This window comes from Pyrgilauda ruficollis, unplaced genomic scaffold, assembly GCF_017590135.1.
Source record: "Pyrgilauda ruficollis isolate IOZ18807 unplaced genomic scaffold, ASM1759013v1 scaffold93, whole genome shotgun sequence".
Lineage (NCBI taxonomy): Eukaryota > Metazoa > Chordata > Aves > Passeriformes > Passeridae > Pyrgilauda > Pyrgilauda ruficollis.
The window spans coordinates 2231562-2253456 of NW_024531377.1; the positions used below are offsets into that span (position 1 = coordinate 2231562).

General features: G+C 40.2%; 1 protein-coding gene across 1 annotated transcript in view; it reads left to right on the forward strand.

The window, feature by feature from the left end:
- Window positions 1–21895, forward strand: part of FSHR (follicle stimulating hormone receptor) — a 78578-nt gene that overhangs the window by 9869 nt on the left and 46814 nt on the right. The window contains exon 2 of the mRNA XM_041489405.1: window positions 19263–19334. Coding sequence (XP_041345339.1) covers window positions 19263–19334 — 72 coding nt within the window. The remainder of the gene's footprint in view (window positions 1–19262; window positions 19335–21895) is intronic.

The window sequence follows — 21895 nt, forward strand, 5'->3', positions numbered from 1 at the left end:
TTAACAGATTTCACAATATTCCTGGTAAGTATAAGTATGTAAACGTAATTTTATCCATTACAGTAACTGCAAAGCTATGGGTTGCAAGAGACGAGCAATTTCCCAAGAGTACAGGGTTTAACCCAGTGGCTTAGCCGCTCCTTATTTACCAGACTGTTCTCCTATGGCAAAATGTTTCCCTTTTCCAAATATCAAACAAAAAAAAAATACCTCTTGCATATTTGTATTTCTTTCTAATAATTTTTAATTTGTATTTCTTTTCTAATTTTTAATGTCAACTGAGGCGTAAAGTTTCAGGGCTTTTTCCCTCAAATGCATTTTTATTGACTTGGTACATCTGCATCATCACCTTTTCCACTTTCTTCCTTTCTGTACTTTTCTTATATCAGTTTCTGTCACTGTATTAGAAGAGCAGCATTTCACAGCAGTGTTACAGTCAGTAATTTAAAGACAGCTGAGGTGGAGGTTTTGTGAGTATTTCAATTATGGCTAACGGTTGGCTCTGTTATGGTCAGTAGGGCTGCCTATGGAGCACTAATTGGAAGGTTTTCACCCTTTTATGAGTTTAATTGCTCTCTGTATATTTCTCCTTAGCTAAATATCTCCGTAAATGCATGAATGTTGCATCTACAGGAATTTTTTAGTATATGTTTACAGTATTCATATAACAAACAATATTTCTTTGACTTCCTTCATTTCTCTACATGTTATTGCTGCTTTATGTCAGTGTGGCTGAGCGCACTGCCTGGGCCCATGCCCCAGAAATCATGTTGGCTTTTGAACACTTTACCCTAGAAATTGGAGCATGTCCATGCTGAGCTTAAGAGAGCACTGTACAGGCTGGACAAAGAGCCAGCAGTTTCCATGAAGTTCCCACTGAGGAGTGGATTGATTCCCATTCCCTTGCATGTACTGATGCCCTGATCTGGTGGGGACAGCTTGTAGCCTCAGGGCTGTGGTTCAGCACCAGCTCAGGCTTTGCCATTTTGTTTGTCTGGTGAGAGTCGTAGACGCTGTCTGAAAGAGACATTCTGGCGACACTGGAAATCAGGGAGACTGGGTCTTTGTTCAAGGCTTTGAAAGACTTTGCCTTTTTTTCACCCTCGGTGTCAGGCTGCCAGGAGCCGGCCTTGGTTCTAGGTGTGGATTCGTCTCTTTGGTGTCCTCCGGGCTGAGCGCGCGGTGGTTATCAGCTGAAACGGGCAATGAGGCAAGGGGTGCCTCAGAAGTTCCTGCTTGCGTCTCCTTGAAGATTTTCTGCATTCCACAGAAAGCTTGTTAACCTCTGATCTGGTGGGGTGGCAGACTGCTATTTTTATTAGCCTGACTTGCCAGCTAGAGTACATCTTTATAATGTCCATTGTGTAAAGGAGTTTATAGATTTCCGTAAAACACCACATGCTGGTATCCTACCTTTATGAACAGCTTTGGGCTTCAGCCTATGTTGCATAGCAACACTCAGGATTTTGTTAGTCTGACCTCAAGAGATTCAGGATGGTTCTTAATCCTAGAAGCCCAAAAGTCCCAGAAACCTTGAGCTTCAATAAGATGCCAACTGCTTTTCTAAAAGTGGCCCAAAGAAGGAAAAAGGTGCACCCAGGCTATGTGGAGGTCTAAATTTCACTTTCAACATCAAGTATAGCACCAGTGTGGGAGTTTCCATGGCTTTGAGTTCCTGCCTAGTGAAAGGTCTTTTTCCAACCTCAGTATCTGTATTTCAGCAGCTGCCTAATAGAAGCTACTGCTCATGTTTCCTCTGCCAGCCTGCCTAGGAACATGCTTTCCAAGCTATGCCTAGCTTGCATAGTCATCTGAATGGTCTTTGCCCTTGCTGATCTTATTGAAGAAGAGGTGATGGAAAATACTGCCCAGAAAGAAAACAGTGTCAAACCAATCACTAATCATTCCCTGCTATCTCCATGCTGAAATAGCAATACTCACAGAGAGGCTACTTCTGCTAGATAAAGAATAATCACCTGAAACATCTGTGTGCCTTGGAAGATTACCCTTGACTGAAGGAGATAGGAAAATCAAGAAGCATAAGGAAAGGCAGAAAATATTTTGTTTGTGGCTTTCTGTATTTTCAATGCTTCTATATAGGATGAAGAAGAGGTTGTGATGCTTAATTTCTTTTTTGCCTCTTTGACAGTAAGACCAGTTTTCTTCAGGGCAACCAGCCCCCTGAGCTGGTAGACCAGGGTGGAGAGAAAATAGACCCCCTGTAATTCAGGAGGAAGTACTTAGTGGTATGCTGGGCCACCTGAAAACTCACAAGTCTATGGCACCAGATGTGATTCACCCAAAGACACCAAGGGAGCTGGTGGAAGGGCTCACCAAGCCACTCTCCCTCATTTACCATCAGTCCTGCTTAACCAGGGAAGTCCCAGACAACTGGAGGTTGGACAATGTCACATCCATCCACAAGAAGAACTGGAAGGAGCATCCAAGAAACTACAGGCCTGTCAGCCTGATCTTGGTGCCAGGGAAGGTTATGGAAGAGCTCTCCTTGAGTGCGACCACAAGTGCTCACAGTGTGAGCACATACAGGATAACTAAGGAATCAGGCCCAGTCACCAGGGGTTTAGGAAAGGCATGTCCTGTCTGACCAGCCTGGCTGTTTATGACCAGGTGACCCTCATCCCTAGTGGAAAGCCTGTGGATATAGTCTGCCTGGACTTCAGTACAGTCTTTAATGCTGTCTCCCACAGCATTCTTCTGGACAAGCTGGCAGCCCATGGCTTGGACGGGTGCACTCTTGGCTGGGTAAAGAACTGGCTGGATGGCTGGGCCCAGGGAGTGGTGGTGAACAGTGCCATGCCCAGGGTGCCTAGTGATGTCACCCAGAGCTCAGTACTGGGCCAGTCCTGGTCAATATCTTTATTGATGATCTGGATGAGGGTATCAAGGGCACCCTCGATTGCAGACCACACCAAGCTGGATGGGAGTGTTGATCTGCTGAAGGGCAGGAAGCTCTGCAGAGAGATCTGTACAGGCAGGATAGGTGGGCTGAGACCCAGTATGAGGTTCAGCAAGACCAGGTGCTGGTCCTGCTCTTAGACTACAACAACCCCATGGAGTGCTAAAGACTGGGGGCAGAGTGGCTGGAAAGCTGCCCAGCAGGAAAGGACCTGGGGGTGCTGGTTGACAGCACTGAACATGAGCCACCGTGTGCCCAGGTGGCCAAGAAGGCCAATGGCATCCTGGCCTGGATCAGCAAGAATGTGGCCAGCAGGAGCAGGGCAGTGGTTGTCCCCCTGTACTTGGCACTGGTGAGGCCACACCTGAAGTGCTGTGTCCAGTTCTGAGCCCCACACTACACGGAGACATTGAGGGGATGGAGAGACTCCAGAGAAGGGCAATGGAGCTGGGAAAGGGGCTGGAGAGGGAGTCCAAAAGCAGCAGAGAATATTCTTTTAAACAATGCAGCCTTGTAAACAAAGCCCTGGGAAATAAACATCCTTTACAACTGTCAAACTCAGAGCAAATGTTCATTTTCTCATTGCCAGAGGCATTTCTTAATCTGAGAAAGTGAGAGAGAATGGCTGCGATCATACCTACTCTTTGAACAATCTATTTGCAAGAATAGATATGAATGTCACACTAAAAAAAAAAAAAAAGTAGTTGGCTATTGAGGTGAAATAATCAAAAGGGCTGAAATAACAAGCACTGAATCTAACCCAACAGGTCAAGGGGTATAAATTAGCAGCACATTTTCTTGACAAAGTAATCAGCTACAAAATCCATGCATTCTCACTTTTTTTTGCAAGGCCAACTTGTCTTTGAAACTTAAAAGACTTTTTACCATGTAAAACAGAGGAAAAAGATAGGAGATTCTCCAAAGAAGCTACAATTAGAGTAATGTTGCAGACCTTTAAAATAAATCTGAGGGAACACATAATGATTCTCGAAAGGTAAGTGTGAAACTTCACAGGGACATTTCTGGTTCAGTGGTTGATGCTGACTGTCATTTTTTCTTGCCCCTAAGCTAAACCAAACATGGTTAACCAAGCCTCTTGCAGCAAATTCTATCAGCTAGATAAGATGTGCAGCACTTAATGTACAGAATGTTGGCTGATTGTGGATGTCGCCAGAGAAGAATGTGAGGCCAACTCATTTTTTGTTAGAAACTCTGATTGGGACAATTCCATCTCAGCAAGAAGAGATTATCACTGCCCCACTGATTGGTTAACCTCTGTTCCCATTATTCAGGTTTCTGCATGCAATAAATTGTCTGTCCAATACATATTGAAAAATCAGTGGTAGAATTCCTATTGATTTCCCTTGAACTGTGTCATAATATTGGGCCCAGTCTTTTGCTGCATTACTTTAGCACTTGGTCATCAGCTCTGAAGTGTCAGCTAACAGAAGCCAAGGAGTTGTGGCAATGTTTTTCTCATGTGACTCATGAATGGATGTTTAGAATAAAAGGAGAGGATTAGAAATAGCCAAGTTCTTATACAACTTATACCCTTTAATTACCTTCTGTCACAGTAAGTTATCATTGTTTTTAATTTAGCAGATGCCCTCAGACTGGCAAGATATGCTGTTTTATCCCTGCTGGAAATGTTGGTTGGTTTTTTGGTTTTTTGTTGTTGTTGTTGTTGTTGTTTTTTGTTGGTTTTGTATGTTTGTTTGTTTGTTTGTTTTTTAATTTTAATGAGACATCAAGGAGGTGGAAGGAGAGCAGGGGTTTCAGGCACCCTGACATCCGGTACTGTATCTTATGTTTCCCTAACTCTCTCTTCAAGGTGAGCAGCCAAGATAAGCCAATGATCTGCAGCCCATCTAATTTGTTTTTCCATCATTTTCTTAAGCTGTCTTATGTGCAATAATCATTACAGTGTAAGTGACACTGCTGGGAAAATCAATTCTTCCTCACTGAATAGAAAATAAATTACACTATGCTTGAATCATAATTGGTATTTTGTTTATTTTGTTGGACTTGAAGTTAACCACTGGGTACTTTAGCCAGGAAAGTTCTGTGTCTTCTGGCAAAGGCACTGCTTGCTATAAACATGAAGGAATCTACTTCCAATCGAAATGTAATAAAAAATGTTCATGGATCTACACTGAATTTTCTGTCAGATGTTCAATATTACGTCCTTGAAGACTATAAAGTCTCTGAATATTTATTAGCAAGATGGAAGTCTATTCCAGATAGGCTTTGAACCACGCTCGCCACTGGAGCATGTGAATGACTTTCAGTAGTACATCTGTCATATATTCTATTATTACAAGATTACTGTTCCTCTTCTGCTGTTTATCTATAATTCAGCCACAACAATGAAAAATACTCTTATGTGCTATTCATGAGCACAAATCCCACATAACTGATGTCAGCTTTTCAGCCTGAGGATGAATGGGAGTTAGCAGAGGTTATCAGCACCTTGCATTGTTCTCACACATCTAGAGTGTTATACCATAGTGTGCCAAAAACTTCTTCAGTTTTACTATATTTGATAAAATAAATTCAGGACTGCTAATTTGTACTTGGCTTAAATTTAACAAAAAGTTTCACTGGAGGGGAAGAAAAGGGGGCTGGGGTTGTTAAAGTGCTTTAATTTTCTGTGTGACTATTATTCCTCAGAGCAGGTGCTTGGGTTGTTCAGGATGAAATCCCTGTGAAGAAAAGGGAGCTCCTCAGTGACCAGGTCCTCCCATCAGTAAGACACTGCAGCTTCCCAGGAGCAAAGTCCCTTTGGAAAAAAAGAATCCAACAAAACAAGCAAAAAGGATAAAGGGGAAAACAAGGTGCCTGTGTGTACCTATCCCCTCCCATTGCCCAAAGCCTGACTGAAGTTAATTCACCTCCCTTGTTCCCCTCCAGTGGATAACGCTTGGCTGAGCACTGGGGTTAGAACTTCTGAGTGTTCTCCAACACCCTTTCCTAACCTACTCGTGGAAATAGACTTTTCCAGTGACCTGACCAAGAATTTCTTCACCTGAGCATTAAATCCCATATATAATGCAGGATACTTGGTGCTTGCTTATCTATTTAGTTCCATCCTCCCTGTAAATTCCTGCATTTATCTTCAGGAAAAAAAAAAATTATTTTTGGGCTTTATTTATTATTTTGGGTTTGGTTTTTTTTTCCCTTCTGGGGAAAAGGAAAGGGAGTCTGTGTTTATGTTTGGATAACCTGGAGTATTTTCAGTATCCAGCTCTGTGTACAGCTGTTCTGGGAGAGATACTGAAAAGCTGCAAGTGGATTCTTGTGCCATCTTATCACATTCAGACAAGAGAAGACACCCCTTGGCTTATAATGATAAGCAACAGCCTTGATCGATTTGATCTGTGCTTTTGTTCTTCTTCATAATCTGAGCTATTGATTCTATTTATTAAAACTAATTTAAAAAACACAAGCCCTGAGTGCTCTGCTGTTCCAGATCAGGCTGCTCCAGGCAGTCTGATCTGAAGCTAATCCATTCACTGCTGATTTATTTTCACTTTGTTTTCAAGCAGAGTTCTGTTCTGTTTCAATTTTTTTTGGTTCTTGTTTCTCTCTGAGAAAAAAAGGCATTTTGTTTCACACCTCCAGTGCAAGTAGGGACATTTAGATTTCTTTTTCTGATATATGAAGTGAACTCAGGAAAGTTTACCTGACTCTTTTTCACGCAGGTTTTTGTTCAGAAGGTGGCCCACTGTGTATTGTTCTCTGTTGTCTTAAAGCACTACCTTTATGCTAGAAAAAAAAAAGTATTTGCTTAAATGCACTTAGTCTTGCCATCTTGGGGTTCACGGGAGTCACCATGTCCCTAAACTAAGGGCCAGCAGAGGAAATCTTTCCCCTGTACTTCCTGGGAAGCACAGGTTTGTCTAAGGGCTGGTTGATAGCTCTCTAAAAATAAATACCTTTATTCGGACTTAGATAAATAAAACGAAGCCCTTATTATTCCAAACAGATTAAAAGAAGAACCTTAAGGAGACAGACACTTTTCAGCACCAAGTGGGCTTTTAGTTTCTGGGCAAAGATCAGCATTTAGTGACTTCATGATATTTTGTTTACTGTGGGTGCATTTTGTTAGTGATGCTATTGGGCTTTCTTTTCCCTGGTTTAACACAATTATTTAAATCTTTAACCTTCAAATTATTTGGCTGGTTCAAAGCTGAGTGTCCTGCTTGTGCCGGGACTACATACTGTGCCTACTGCATCTTTCAGTGTTTGCTGCTGTAATGTATTCTTTCCACAGTAAAAAAACATCACAGTCAGTTCCTAATTCATGCTGAGATCTGCTTGGTCATCCTCACAGTCTAAAGCCTGCAATTTCTTTTGTAGCATGTCAGAGCTATCAGCTGGAATCAATCAGGCAAAACATAAGCCTTGATATTGTCATGAAGGAAACAGGCACAAGATAATATAGAGTAATATCCTCTGAAGCCTTGGCCTGGCTTTGAAAACACAGGGCTTTACTTCAGAATCATTATGGGCACAGCAAGATGGAGTCAGTGCTGCTGAATATATCTTTGTAGGTTAGAAATGCCTTATGCAGTGCATTAGGAAGATATCTTTGTTTTGACTTGGGAGCCACAGGTAGATTATTGATGGGATGCTTGCTATAGACAACATTTAAGCAAAACCACAGTTGTTCAGATGCAATAAGAAAGAAACTCCCCACAGCTTGTTTACAATGTGATCTTCAAAATCTTCACAGAGATCTTGTATAGCCCAGAGAGCATCTTCTGCAAGGGGTCAGCAACTCAAATTTGACCCACCAGCTAAGGCCATGTTATTCCCTGTACCCACTTCCATGTCCCTGGGTCTCCAGGCAGGGTTACACCCATCAAAGGCAGATCATGGTAAGTTTTTCCTTCTGTAGGAAGGGACCCTTTCCTTGGCCTGCTCTTTCCCTGCAATATCAGCTGTGGCTGTAAGTGAGTCAAGCATCCTATGCACAACAGGGACTCTTAGGAGCTGCTAAGGGTCGCTCAAGAATCAGACAAGCATTCAAGATACGTTTACACAATACTCCTCCAATGTCCAAATAATTCCAGCCCAGGGGGTTGCCTGGAATTTATGTTGAAGCATCAGTCCTTGCCCACCCTCTCCAGGACTTCTGTGGACTTCTAGAATGCCTTTAAGCTTTCCATTGCAAAAAGTCAAATTGGTTATTCCTCTTACAAAAGTCACATCGTGTCTTTGATCAGCATTAGTGCCCCCCTCTTTACCTTTCCCAATACTCAAATGCACTTTTTGAGATGGAAGGGATCAGAACTCCACCCTCTGTTTTTACAGTAGAGAAGAGAGAGGAAAGTTTTAAAAAAAGAGTGCAGCAAACAAGTGGCACAAAACCCTTAAGCATTTAGAATATTATGAGCCTCAATTTGCCTTCTAGTCCACCTCCCAAAGAGGGCCTGGGAAAAGAGTAAGGGACAACTTGAGACTTTGCACTGGCAGTTCAATTGGCCTGATTTTACAAAGATTATCAAAATTATCTAGGAAAAGAATTTGTGGTGAGCTGAAATATTCTTTTAATATTTCCATTATTAAGGTATGCTGAAAAGTTCTCGTCACATTTATTTTTGGTAGTGTCTTGTGGAGCCAGTTCTGTGCAATGAAATAGGAGTCTGAATGAGGTGCTGAAAGCATTAAATACTATCAGCAAGTGCCACATCCACATGCCTTTTTTTACCCAGTTTTATGCAAGTAGATGCCTATCACAGTCATTTAGAGAGCTGATGTCACAGTCAAATCAAGAAATATGATGGAAGGGTGTGTAGGAAGGGGGCAGAAGTCTCGTCCTCTGAGCTTAGATGTTGCAAAGAATATATTTTCCCAGGCATAACTGCTAAACTCTTTCTTAGAGGTCTTCCATAATCTGCAGCTGTGCCATGAACAGATTAAGTTTCCCCCATCTCTATTTCACTCTTCTATCACCCTTTTTAGGAGGACCATGTATGTTTATTATTTTTAAGTGCTCTGTGGAGGGTTCATGTCTGAGAAGCAGTCTGAAGGTGAAAGCAGGAAACACATTTTTATTCTGAACACAACCTAGCATTTCAGTTGCCAGTGTGCTCAAGTTGGCCTCTTTCTGAAACAATACTACTCACTTTCAAATACAATAACGATCCATGCTTGACAATAGTGCAGGCTTTGTCCTGTGTATTACTGAGAAGAGACCTGTCAGTCTTAAAGGAAATAGTACAGTTAGTATTTTTAAGGATAGTGGCACACTAGCTGCCATGCTATATTTAGTAAGGAGCATCATTTTAATATGTGAAAATAATTCCATGGCTAATGGAAGGTAGATAGATAAATTCAACTTTTTGCAGTGGCAAGGTAATTCCTGCTAAAATAATAGGAACATCTATTTATTTATTTTGTTTTGTACAAGGAGAAGTAAGGACAATTCCTTGCTTTTTCATTCCCTATCAAATTGATGGTGTCTATGGGGAAGGGACCTCAATAACAGAGAAAGAATATGAGGGAAAAGAGATACTCTCAGGAGAGTGCAGGACAATACTGGAAGAGTCCAGGCACCTGCAGTTGATATCCCTGTGATTGTTTCCCTCAGCAATCTCCAAGAAAAGCTCTTGACATGGGAGTTTTGTGACTGGGAAGAGGACCAGTGATATGGGAGTGTGTGGTGAGCAAGGGCAGTGAGCAGGAATTTTTACAGGACTTGAATAAAATGTGCAAAGTGCATTAAATTGTGAGGACTGTGAGCTCTTTTACAATCACAGGAACCCATTGCTCACTTTAATCTCATGGGTACTCCCATTCTCAGTGTGCTTTGTGGCTCATCTCCTTTCACAATCAGCAGCAATTCCAAGAGCCAACCTCTGAAAGATTCAGCAGAGACATTTAGATTACAGGAAGGTATGACCAGAGGAGATTTCCTTTTTTGCATAGTTCTGGAGTGACCAAAGTTGGGGATTTTTTCCACTTTGTCACTTCTGGTGTTATTTCAAAACTTAAGCATTTTAAATTTAAATGTGTGCTTCAGTAGTTAAAAAGAAGTGAACCCTCCACTTGCCATGGTGCCAGAAAAGCAGGAGCACGGGGCACAGGCCCAGTACATTTCTGTACTTCAGGATGGCTGTGTCAGCACATGTCTGGCTGCTGCCCTGGGAAGAGCAGAGTAGGTGATGTTTGCCTCTGCGACCCCTCCTTCCAGAGAGGCTGTTTTTCCAAGAATTCCAGTTGAGTTAGTTGTGTTTGACACTCACGCTGCTCTTTGGAAAATACAGCACGTAGTAGATAGCAGAGGGAATATTTACTTTTGCAAAGCTTATATTCAGATAGGAAAGAGGAGCACAGTCGAGTCTCTCAGTGCTGTTTTTTAAATGGTTTCTGACTGCTCTGGCACTGGGAGTATCTGATATCTCATTACAACTTCAAACAAGCCTTTGCATGTATCCAAATTAATCCAAATATTTGGTGGGGACCCTGTTACTTATTAGACTGTGTGCTAAGTAGGGAATGTAACAGTGAGTGTCTTTCTTTTTATTTCATTAATATTCTGGGATATTTCAGCTGTGTCCCATGAAGCAGCATCAGTATAGTGCCTATAAAGATATGGATGGGAAAGAAGATAAAGAACACTCTAGCTGTTTCTAATGAATTTATCAAGATAAAGTGACACAGTTACAAATAATTAATTTGGTGTTTCGCTATCCAGTGATGGTTCAGCAAGAAGTTCTGCAGACAAGCTTCCTTTTCTCTTTTACTTTCCCTAAGGCACCCAACACAGAACTGAAGGGATTTTGTCCCTGGAGCATTTGTCTCAGTCCATAAAAATAACATCATGCATGGTGGGCCTGCCAACATAGAAAGTCCCAAAGTTTTAGAGGCAGAAACACTACACGCAAACACTTGTCACCTTTCAGGTACGACCTCAGACAATGAACAAACTCCAGTTCCCTCCCTGCTGTGAAGACCTTTTTTCACTCATTCTTGGGACAGGAAGAGTCTAAGTGACTGGCTGTGTGTGAGCAGGATGACTATTCTTGCACTGAATCAAAAGAGGGGAGGAAAGTTGTGAAGACAATACCTAAAAAGCTTCCCATCCGATTGGACTGTGGACATTTTCCAGAACCATATTTGCCTTGACAAGTTGCCCATGGGAAAGAACACAAAGTGAAACATTTTTTTTGCAAGTACAAGATACCCAGTATTTGTACAATGCTCCTTTTGTTAGGGAAATATGCAGAGCTATTAATTTAGAGCTATTAGTATAAATAGATGTAACGCCAAGAATGTTGCTCAGAGTGAATGAATTTTTAATGGCTTCTCCTCACCAAAAAGATGGTTGCAGATATCAAGGTCAGGTTTTAAGGAAGCTGTACATTCATCACATGCTGTACATTTCTCAAAGGCCCCTGTGAGTAAGCTGTGAGGAACAAGGATGTGCTCTTCTAAAAGTAGCACAGTGTCTTACAGGATAATCAATACTAATAAAAGTATAGCTATTTGTAAAAATAAAGCAATCACTATTTCCTGGCTCTCTGTAACCATGATGGGATAACTTCATTCACTTGTGTTATTTATCTTGCACAGAACACTTTTCACAGCATGCCTTTGACATTAATAGAAGCAATTTTAACTGTGCTTTCAAACTTACTGCTGGCCTTTTTTGTGGTAACTCATTCCAAGCAGTTAAACTCTTCCCAGATGCAAACATGATAACTGTGATTCTGCTCAGAGGCCTAAAGAGGTTTGTTGCAATTTGTGCTCGGCAGCAAACCCTTTTTCTTTGTATGTGCATGTACTGTACAGGAATCCAGAGCTCCAGCTTTGCTTTGCTACAGCTCTGGGTAAGCTTAAAGCAGGGAGGAGAGTCTTCCTGCCAAGACAGCATTGCTTTGCCTGCTTTACCTGATGTCATCGTGTAGCTACTGCTACTTGCACCTAAATCTTCAACAGAATTGATTGTCAGGGACTTTACAAAATCAGTTAACACACACAGGCAGCTGGTCCGAATAATCACAACTCTTGTGCATCTCCATCTTTGCCTCAGTGTAAATCAACCCAACATAAATACACTGAAATAACTACAATAAGTGTAGACCATTGAATATCTCAGAACGAGTCAAAGTCTTGGTGTTGCATTCCTTTTTCTAATTGGGAGTTTTGCCATCTCCCCTTTTTTTTTCTGTTCCTCCGTATCAAGATTCCTCCCACCCTAGCCGAGCAGAGCTATTTAAAAGCATCTTGGAGCTTTATTTTTAACTGGCTGCACGTGTGACCTCAGAAGGAAGCTATCTGCTCCGCCGTGGGGGGATGAGGCAGCGCTACTGAGGACAGAGTGTGCTTTGTCCAGAAATGAAAAGGCTATCAGTACTGAGACTAAACATGCCTTGGCTTTGGAAAACTAACTCAGGGAGGAGGGAGAGTAAGCTTTACAAGCCCATTGCTTGACCACTTTTACAGTCTTTTAGATGCTTGGTTGTTTTGTTGTTTTTTGGTTTTTGGGTTTTTTTTTTCCTCAACAGTTTTCTGTTTCCTTATCTTTCCTTATCAGCTGTTAGCTGCCTCTGGGCACTGTGGGCAATTAATTAGCTGACCTAAGCAAGGTCCTCGGGGAAAAACAAATCCCACAGCAAATTTGCTGTGTGCCTGTGGGAGCAGCATCACAGCTCTGCTGAGAAAACAGGCATGTTGTTATCCATGCTCTGGTGTTGTGGACGCTCTGCAAGTGGTGTGCCTACAGGGCACTGGGGGTGTGATCTTGAAATGCTTCCCTGCAGCTTTTTGTGGCTGGGGGGCATTATTACACCGGGTAAGTGTTAACTAAATTTAGAAGATGAAGAATGCAATCAGTACTATTAATTATCCTTTTAATCTAATTCCAAAAAGAAAAGGAAATTGATTTTTATGGGAAGCCACTGATAAAGATTAAGAAGTGATTTTTCATCAGCTGCTGTACTTGTTCCTTTTAGATTCAGACCTGCAAAGCAGATGAACACCATTAACAATTTTATCAACATAGTTCTAATTGTATTTACTCTGTCTTTACAATACTTTATTTACTAGCTCACAAACCAAGACATTTTCTTTCTCATAGATGCCCTTTACATCATTCCCAGACCTGAAGAGATTCCCAAGTAGCCTTCCTGAAAGGAGGACACTTTCTCTCCCAGATTAACACTATGTTTTCTGTCTTCTTCATCAAATATGCATTTCCTAGATTTTCCTTGGAATACTCACCTTTACCAGCTTTTATTATCCCACAAGAGGAATAAACCAGCTGCACTGTCTAGATAACTTCTTTCTCAAGCATTTAAAAGGGATGAGGAGCTGACTTAAGCACATTAGGTGGATGCAGTGATCAGATGCTTTGGTCCAGATTGTGCATGTTAGCAAGGGATTATGCTCTTTCTCTCATAAACCCATTTACATGTGTATGAAGTAGCGCCTCTCAGACACTCAAATCATGTCTCAGTTGAACAAATGAATTGCAAAGCCCTTCCTCCATTATCCAAGTGTGCCTGAGCTATCAGGGTCCACTCTTTGAAATGATCTGTAGTTACATGAATAGTGATTATTAGAGAAATATTCCAGTGGCTTTGGGTTTCTCTTAAGATAATGCCATATCTCTCTGAAAAGATGAGCCAGCAGGAAGATGGGAGATGTTTTTTGTGACTGCCTGTGCCATTCCTCATGATCCTGCTTTACTCAGCTTTACAAAGTCCCTACTTCAGGATCCCATGGAATTGAGGTGACTAATACAAATCTTTTCCCATTCTTAAATTAAAACCTCATGAGTGTTGAAAATCGCTTAGCAGCATGATACGAATGCACTCTAAAGACTTTAAAACCAAAAAGCAAATAAACCCAAGCTCTTTGCATTTAGCTTGATGGGTTTTGAAGCCTAATTTTTAGCATCCAATTTATGACTTGTACATCTCTCTGCCTGCTGTTAGGAAAGGGAAAACATAGCTTTATCTGAAAGCACCTAAACCTTCTTAATAGATTCCAGAGATTTTCCACCTAGGAACCTGAGTAGGAGAAATACTTTAATATTCATATATATCTACATATGCCCCTTCCCAGTGAGATGTTCACTAGAACCAGGCCCTAGTCACAGTGAAGTCATATGACAGTGTGAACCCATTTCAGTGAGCTGGAGGCTTACAAATGTTCTTCATAAATTTAAATTAAATCGTGTTCAGCTCTAAGGAGTCTCATTATTCATTCTGGTGAGAATTAGGACAGAAGTTGAGGGCCAAAGTGACACAGATCAATTGATTTATACCATCTGGGATGTGGTCTGCAGTATCTATTTGTCTCCTATTACAGCATGAAAAGCAAAATAGTCCTTCACTGTTGTATTGACTAATCAAGCAAAAACAGAAAAAAACCCACCCCACCAGGATGGCGGATCTTGTTGATTTGTGCATTTAATCAAGAGCACGTTAAATAGGTCATGGAATCATTTTGCCTTCCCCTGATATAAAGCAAAAATTCATCTGTTGCTTGTGCAGGAACCTCCAAAGCAAGAAGCAGAAACAAAGAAACAACAAAGAAACAACCAAAAAGAATTACAGAGAGTAAATTAAATTTCACTGTAAATCTTTGTTTGACAAAATGCACATTGCTGCAGAGGATTAGAAGGAGATAGCATCAGTCTATTAGCTCAGAGATTAAAGTAAAAATGTTCTTCAAAATCCTATCACATTTATTTCTTTGCAACCAAAGTTGGTGATTTAGCGTTATGGTCACTGAATCTTTTTGGCTTTTTATTTTATTTTCCTTTGGTCTTTAAGTTATAAAGTTTATAGTATCTGCTTGATATAGTTCATTTTAACGTCAAGAATTTGCAATTTACATGAGGCAGAGAAGATAATTCTACAATGCACACACTTTTCTGATTAACTGCGTGTGACTTAAGTAGATCTAAGAAATGTGTTTTAACGAGTGTTTTGAAAGACCTAAATTCAGCCAGGCTTTATGATGCAGAAATTATTTTATTTTTTTTTAACCAGTCTAATTTCTGATAATCAGTGCAGTTCTTTGTTGTGCAAGGTTATTACCAGTGGCAGGCCTTTGCTAAGGAAGGGAGCTGGGAGGAGGGGACATAAAGGCAGTGTGGGAGCAAGTTCTGGCGGAAAATTTATGCCAAGGAGCGCCTTGTTAATTGTTCAAGAAAATCTTGTGGGACCGGGGTCTGAGAATTCTTTTGATGAATATGTAAAGTGCACCATTCTGAACACAGATGACTAACCTCACAAACACAGTGTAGCTACATTGGCTTCACTCCACAGGTTTCCTTTGCACTTTTTTTTCAGAGACAATTAGCAGAAATTACCTGTATAGGTCCACTTTCTTTTGTCTTCTAATTTAACAAGCCTTTTTAATCACCCATACCTTGAGTATCAGATATTTGAATAATGACATCCAATCCTCCATCCTTTCATGAAGAGGTCCATCTCCTTTCAATCACTGGAATCATGTGGTGCTGCATGAGAGAACATTAATTTTTCTGAAGATTTTTTTTCCTTCGTGTCTTATGCTCTGCCTGTCTGAACTACTTCAGCTAGAAGTAGAAGAAGACTCTATTTTAAGAAAAGATCAATAAATCTCTTCATAAGTGGAAATGTTAGAGGGTTATTCCAGAACATTTCAGCAGTATCTGCTAATTTCTGTTCTTTGCATCATGTCCTCTGTAGGCTTTGAAATTAATTTGTCACTGTGATATTTCTGTGATATTGGACACAGCCATACAGAAACAAGATGCATTTCTATTGTTTGTTCTTCATAATGGTATAAAGTGCAAATCATCTTTGTCAGTGGCTTCATATTAACAAAGATGCTACTGCTTTAAACATCAGGTTTAAATGTCCTGTATAGATAAATGAATCTATAGAAGATAGTTCTGTCCTCATCTTTGCAGGTCTAGCTTTAAGTTGTAAAAGTTTTTTAGTAGTTTCATAATAGAGGAGTTTGCTCACACTCATTTATGGGACAAATGAAAATGATACAATAGAGATATGTAAAACAAATAAAAATGAGAAATGGAAAAAAGCTGTGGGAATTTTGTGTGTTCAGTTCAGAGAAATATAGAAAGTATGAGTGTGATTGTAAAACTGGAGCACATAGCTTCAGTCCCTACCAATAAACTCGTCAAGAATCACTTTTAACAGATATTTACGTCAGGATTTAGAAACCTCTCCTGGATATTAGGATATGTATTGAAGCAATGGGCCAGACTTAAATCCATCCTTTTACATAGTGAATAACAGTAGTTAATATTGCCATTTTTCTATTTCCAGCTATGTATATTGCCTTCACCCAATGCAGGATAACCTTGTGACCATCTGGAATTTGTTTCCTTTTCCATGCTTCCTGCTGTGTCATCAGTTAAGTTTTTGGTGGCTCCAACACTGGAGTCCTTACTGGGACTTTCTCATGCCTTGTGTTGGGCATCTGGCTCTGGGTTTTCAATTTCACACCATTCACTGAATGTTTAGGCCTTTCAGTGCATTCCTTGCTGGTACCTAAGTGCCAACATAAATTTTTAGGACCAAACACTGCATCTCTGTCCTAAGTACACATTTTTTAAAGGAAGTTTTTCTTCTCTCTTTGCTTCTCTTGACATGAAACGTGCTTGAGCAAAGGTGGGCTGTATTCATTTATTTGACCCTAAAATAGTGCAAGAAGCAAAACCTAGGAAATGCTTTCCATTTATCTTCTCCATGTACCTCAGAAAGAATTGGTACTGAACAGCCAATATCTCATGTTAAGTACAGATTGATTCTTGGAGACTAATTGGTGAGATTTATTGACACTAGAGAATTTGGCTAGTTATAATAGATTCTATTCATTATACAGTTGATAATCCAATGAGTAGCTAATTCTAATCTTCACTGTTAGTTATGTCTTTAAGTCTGACTTTCTATAGCTCACATAGAGATGTTTAAAAACAATTAACCTTAATGTTTTTAAGTGGAATATGAGATTTCAGCTATTAAACTTCAATTCTGTTTTAACTGCTTCAGGGCATTAGACGCATGGCTACTGAATTCTGGCACCTAATTAGCACAGGATATCAGGATCTTCAACAAAGAAACACAAGGTCTGATTTTTAGTTTTATGCGTATGTGGCTTTTCTATTATCAGTAACCCCATCTATGAATGAGGTTCCTTTCTTTTCATTAGTTTCTGAATCAGACTGTAATTTCTTGTTGTGGTGAAGCACAGCATAGGCCAGTGTTTAATTAAAAATTGCAAATGTCCTGATGACATGTGCCTGCAGATAGAGGATTCATTTTAGCACATTGCCATAAAAAAAATGATAGCTGGCTTTTCAGACAAAGCCCTTTTTTTAGGGCTCAGAAATTAGGCGTGCATTTCTACAGAGTTTGAGAGAGATTTCAAAGCAGATCAAAGTTAAAGGGTTTCCTGATGGTTCAGCTTTGTAACACTAAGCCTGCTGGGTGTTCTGCAAGGATCCATTGTACCCATCCACTCTGAAAGCACAGCCACAGCTTTGCATGCATTACACCAGCCCCGTTTTCAGTCGGGTTTTACAAATTGCCTAATCCAGGTTAGGCCTTTTCTGGAAGCTCTTTTATCCTTCTAACATTTGCATAATGATCTCAATACTGTAATTCTTGTGTGACAGTGTGTTGAAGCTCTTTCTGATTTACATTAACGATAGTACAAGAATAATGAAATACCAAATTGACTTCATCGTCTTTCACAACTGAGAATGCCATAAATTTCAATGTTTAAAAAAAGTGTGGGACCAAGTTCACTCCTGGTGTAATCACTATGACATCTCTGGAACTAGGTGAGGTGTGCACTGACTTTTTCCTGCTTAAGTAAATATTAACTCATGAGGGGGTAGATTCTATTAAAGACCTACAATTAAAAAATGTGAACTTGTCACATTGGTACTCTGACAGAATAATAGCTTTTTTCCCCTTAAAATTTTGATTAAAACATGATAATCTCCCATGAAAATTCTCAGCTAATCATCTGAAATAAAACATAGATGAGGATTGCATGAATACTTTATGTAAATGGCAAGGAAGTAAGTCTCTGTTTTGAGGCATTGTGTTAAAATTTGCAGGACTGCACAGCAGGTAATAGCAGGCTGAATTCCCATTTCTGTCCTCCTGCAGACCTTACAATGAGACAGCATATGAGCTGAAAGGTGATCCCAAGCAGCCTTGCAAAACCAGTTCTGAGATTATGAAAATTAGGGGTGGTCTGGCAGATTTGTTCAGTGGAAAAAAGTCTTCCATGGTAATGCAGAAAAAAATTCATCTCCACTTCTACAGAATAATAGACTAAGAAACTGAATCCCAGGGTGTGATGTATGTATGTAATGTGTTCATGTGTGTAACTTGGGTGGGTGGTTTTTATAAAATAAGGAAAAAAACCCTTTTTAACAACTGTCTCTCAATGCAACCAATATTATCTGATGGCTTGTGATGAGCAGGTCATGTTAATATATGCTTTTATTTTGTGCTACCTTCTTATCAATGATTAAATGTGTGAAAGAAAACAATCATGCAGATGACACTTTGTTTCTCTGAGGAGTAGTAAAAACCCCATATATCATATGCTGAGTTCTATCAGAAGTTTTCTAGTCCTTTTTATTTATTGTGATTAAAGGAGACAAGTCTAGGTTAGCAAAAAGGTTTACACTTCAAATATTTCAAATGGATATTTCAAATGGGTTTTCTTCATAAAGCATATTCTGTGACCTTTAAAAATGATAAAAATGATAAAAATGTTGTTCCACCAGAAGCTGGTGAATGTGTGATCGAGTATTCCAAAGTCCCAATTTTGTGGCACATTATGAACTAATTAGAAGAGAGACTGTGAGAAGCCATAAAGTTATTAAAGTTGCAATGATGGGAGACAGTAGCTGACTCCTCAAATTATCTTTGCAGCAAGCAGCTCAAGGAATTTTCCTGCATGAGCATGGATGGAGCACTTCACAGCCTCGAGTAAGCACCTCATCCCAGTCTGGCTCCACAGGGGTGCTTCATCCTGTGCTTGAGCATCACGCAAAAGAGCAGTTGAGATGAGAAAGATGCCGTTCCCTCTCAGCAAACAGAGAAGCTGCAAGTTTGGATTTCTTCCTGTAGCAAATTGTAGGGAAATGGCAACTACTAATGATGGTTTTTCCCTTGAGGAGCCCCAGTGCTGTGCTGTAATTTTGGATGTTACAGCTGTATTTAGATGCCAAGGCCTTCAGCCAGGAGACCATCCTTGTGCCTGTGAGAAAGGCTTCTCCTGTGCTGGCAAGGCTACTGCACAGTCCTGTGTTGTGAATAGTAAATAATCACCCTGTTTTCTCTATTTTCAGGAGATTTGTCCTCACCAAGATGAGAGTCATTCCCAAAGGAGCTTTCACAGGACTTGTTGACCTAGAGAAAATGTATGTATTGTGTTAATATTTACTAGGAAATAACTATTTTACTCCAAGCAGCCCTTTTTGATTGCAACTCCTTTTACAGCCTGTGAGCAAGTTCCTATCACAGAGCTTCATATAGTTTTATCTTTCTGTTTAAAGAAAAAATTGAATGCTTTTTTTATTGACACCTTCCAGAACAATGTTGTCATAAATACATTTTCGTATCAGCATTGGGCAGTCTTCAGTCAAAGGGCTGGTTGAGCATGGAGTGTCATTGCAGTTAAATACAGTGCCATAGCAGAAGATCACAGGAAACTGAATATTTTGTGAGTTTTGGAATGAAGCAGTTGGAAAGATTAGGGAGGAAAGAGCTCCTGTTAATAATAGGTCAGCTAATTCTCTTTTCAGTAATGAATTAACTAAATGGGATTGTTTTGTGCGTGTTCAAAGGCAGCTGGCAGGATGTGTGAGAGAATTTTCTTACAGGCGATAGACCCAAAAATCTTAGTACACAAAGAGTGTAAGCAGCTCATTTCTGTGAATTTTAGTGATCAGCCTGGAGGTACAATTATGAGCATCTTTGATGAACAGATGTATCTTACATTCATTAGTATGCTATTGTGAAGGGATTGCAGCTCCAGCACTAGAAGGGAAAACCCTTAGTAACATGTTCCCTACTTCTCTTTAACAACAGAAAATCTATGGCTTAGGTGGTGCTAGCACCAGAAATTATAACCCTCACTGTCCAACCTGAACTATTCTGCCTCATGTATGATTTTTTTTCTGAAATATTTCATATATGGGCAAATCACATTTTGCTTAGAAACAGAACAGCACTTGCACCCTGACAGGAGAGGATCGCAAACAGGCTGTTCACCCAAGAGCAGTCTGAATGGGAGTGGGGAAATGTACTTAGAGTGCAGTACCTTTTTCAGTGCTGTGTGTGCAATGGCAGAACTCCAAAGGACATTTCTCTGCATCATTTCTACCCTTCTCCCTCGTACTCTTGCATGAATAAGTGATTTAGCAAGAAGGTGGTGAGGGCTCATTTTAGCCTCGTCCTTATGGAAAATCATTGAGCACTTTGGACTGTGAAGTGGGTTGCAAAGTGCATTGTGAGCTGCTTCTGTTATCTTTAATTACTCAGAAACCATATGTCAGATGTGTATGAAGGCATTGAATGGGATGTTCCTAAGTGGTGACTTATTGTTAACCAAAAAATTATATATGGAAATGGGCTCAATCTGAAAATACATCCATCTAGTAGTACATGGAGGAGAAATGGGGACAGTCAATTTATAGTAAAATTTCCTTGAAAATAAAACTGTGATAAATATGTAAATGAGGCCAATCAACATCAACAAAACTGTGGTATTTGCAGATGATATAGCAAACAGATAAAATTTGAAATAGCTCACAAATCCTAAACCTAACCCATAAAACATTCATCAGAAATATTCTTGATAATGTAGGGACAAAAAAAGTGGGTAATCAAATAATAGATTTGCATATAAAAACACAGTCTTTGTATGAAAGCCTTTTTACTCTTGCAAGATCATGCACAGAAAGAAAGATTAAGCAAACTGTAGCCTATTTAAGGAAAACAGCTATTAATAATGTGATACCTCCATATGGTAAAATGCGGATGGCCTGATGTATACAAATGAGACGCTTCAATGTAGTGTATGTGTGTGCTCTCCTAGAACTGAGTAGGCTAAAAATGAAGAGTGACAATATTTCCTGAACGTGTTACTGAAGAAAAACTGAATCTTCTTCAGTCCAGCATAGCTGTACTCGTGATTTTCATCACTAATACATCATTCCTAAGTGTGTTTCTGGGAACAGGAAGGTGTTAAAGGCCAGAATTTGGAGGGAAATGGTGGTCTTTGGAATCATCCCTAGGGAATGAGGCAGTTGATTACAAGTTGGAAATGCAATGGTCAGAGGCCATCTTGGGCATAGCAGACTTTGGCCTGTTTAGGGCACTGGTTCGGAGAGTCCTTTGGGACAGAGTCCTGAATAACAAAGAAGTTCAGAAAGGCTTCAAGAAGGAGATCTTAAAAGCACAGAAGAAGTGTCTTTATGAGCTGAAAGATGAGCTGTTGGGGAAGAAGACCAACCTGGCTAACATGGAGCTTTCGCAGCAACCCAGGGAAAAAATAGTTTATGACCTTTGGAAAGGTCAGGCAGCTCAGGAAGAATACAAGGATGTCATTAGGTCATGTAGAGAGAAAATTAGAAAGGCAAAAGCTCAGTTAGAATTCAATCTGGCCACTGCTGGGAAAGGAAATAAAAGGGGGGTTATAAATATATTAACGACAAAAGAAGGGCCAAGGAAAATCTCATTCCTTTAGCGAACCCAGGGGGAAATATTGACACCAAGGATGAGGAAAACACTGAGGTACTTAAGGCTTTCTTTGCCTCAGCCTTTAACAGAAAGACTGGTTATCCTCAGAACACCTCCTGAAAGGAGTTTGTAGTCAGGTGGTTTTTGGCCTCTTCTCCCAGGCAAATAGACAAGAGGAAATGGCCTCAAGGTGTGCCAGGGGAGGTCAAGGTTGCACGTGGGAGAATGTCAGAATTTC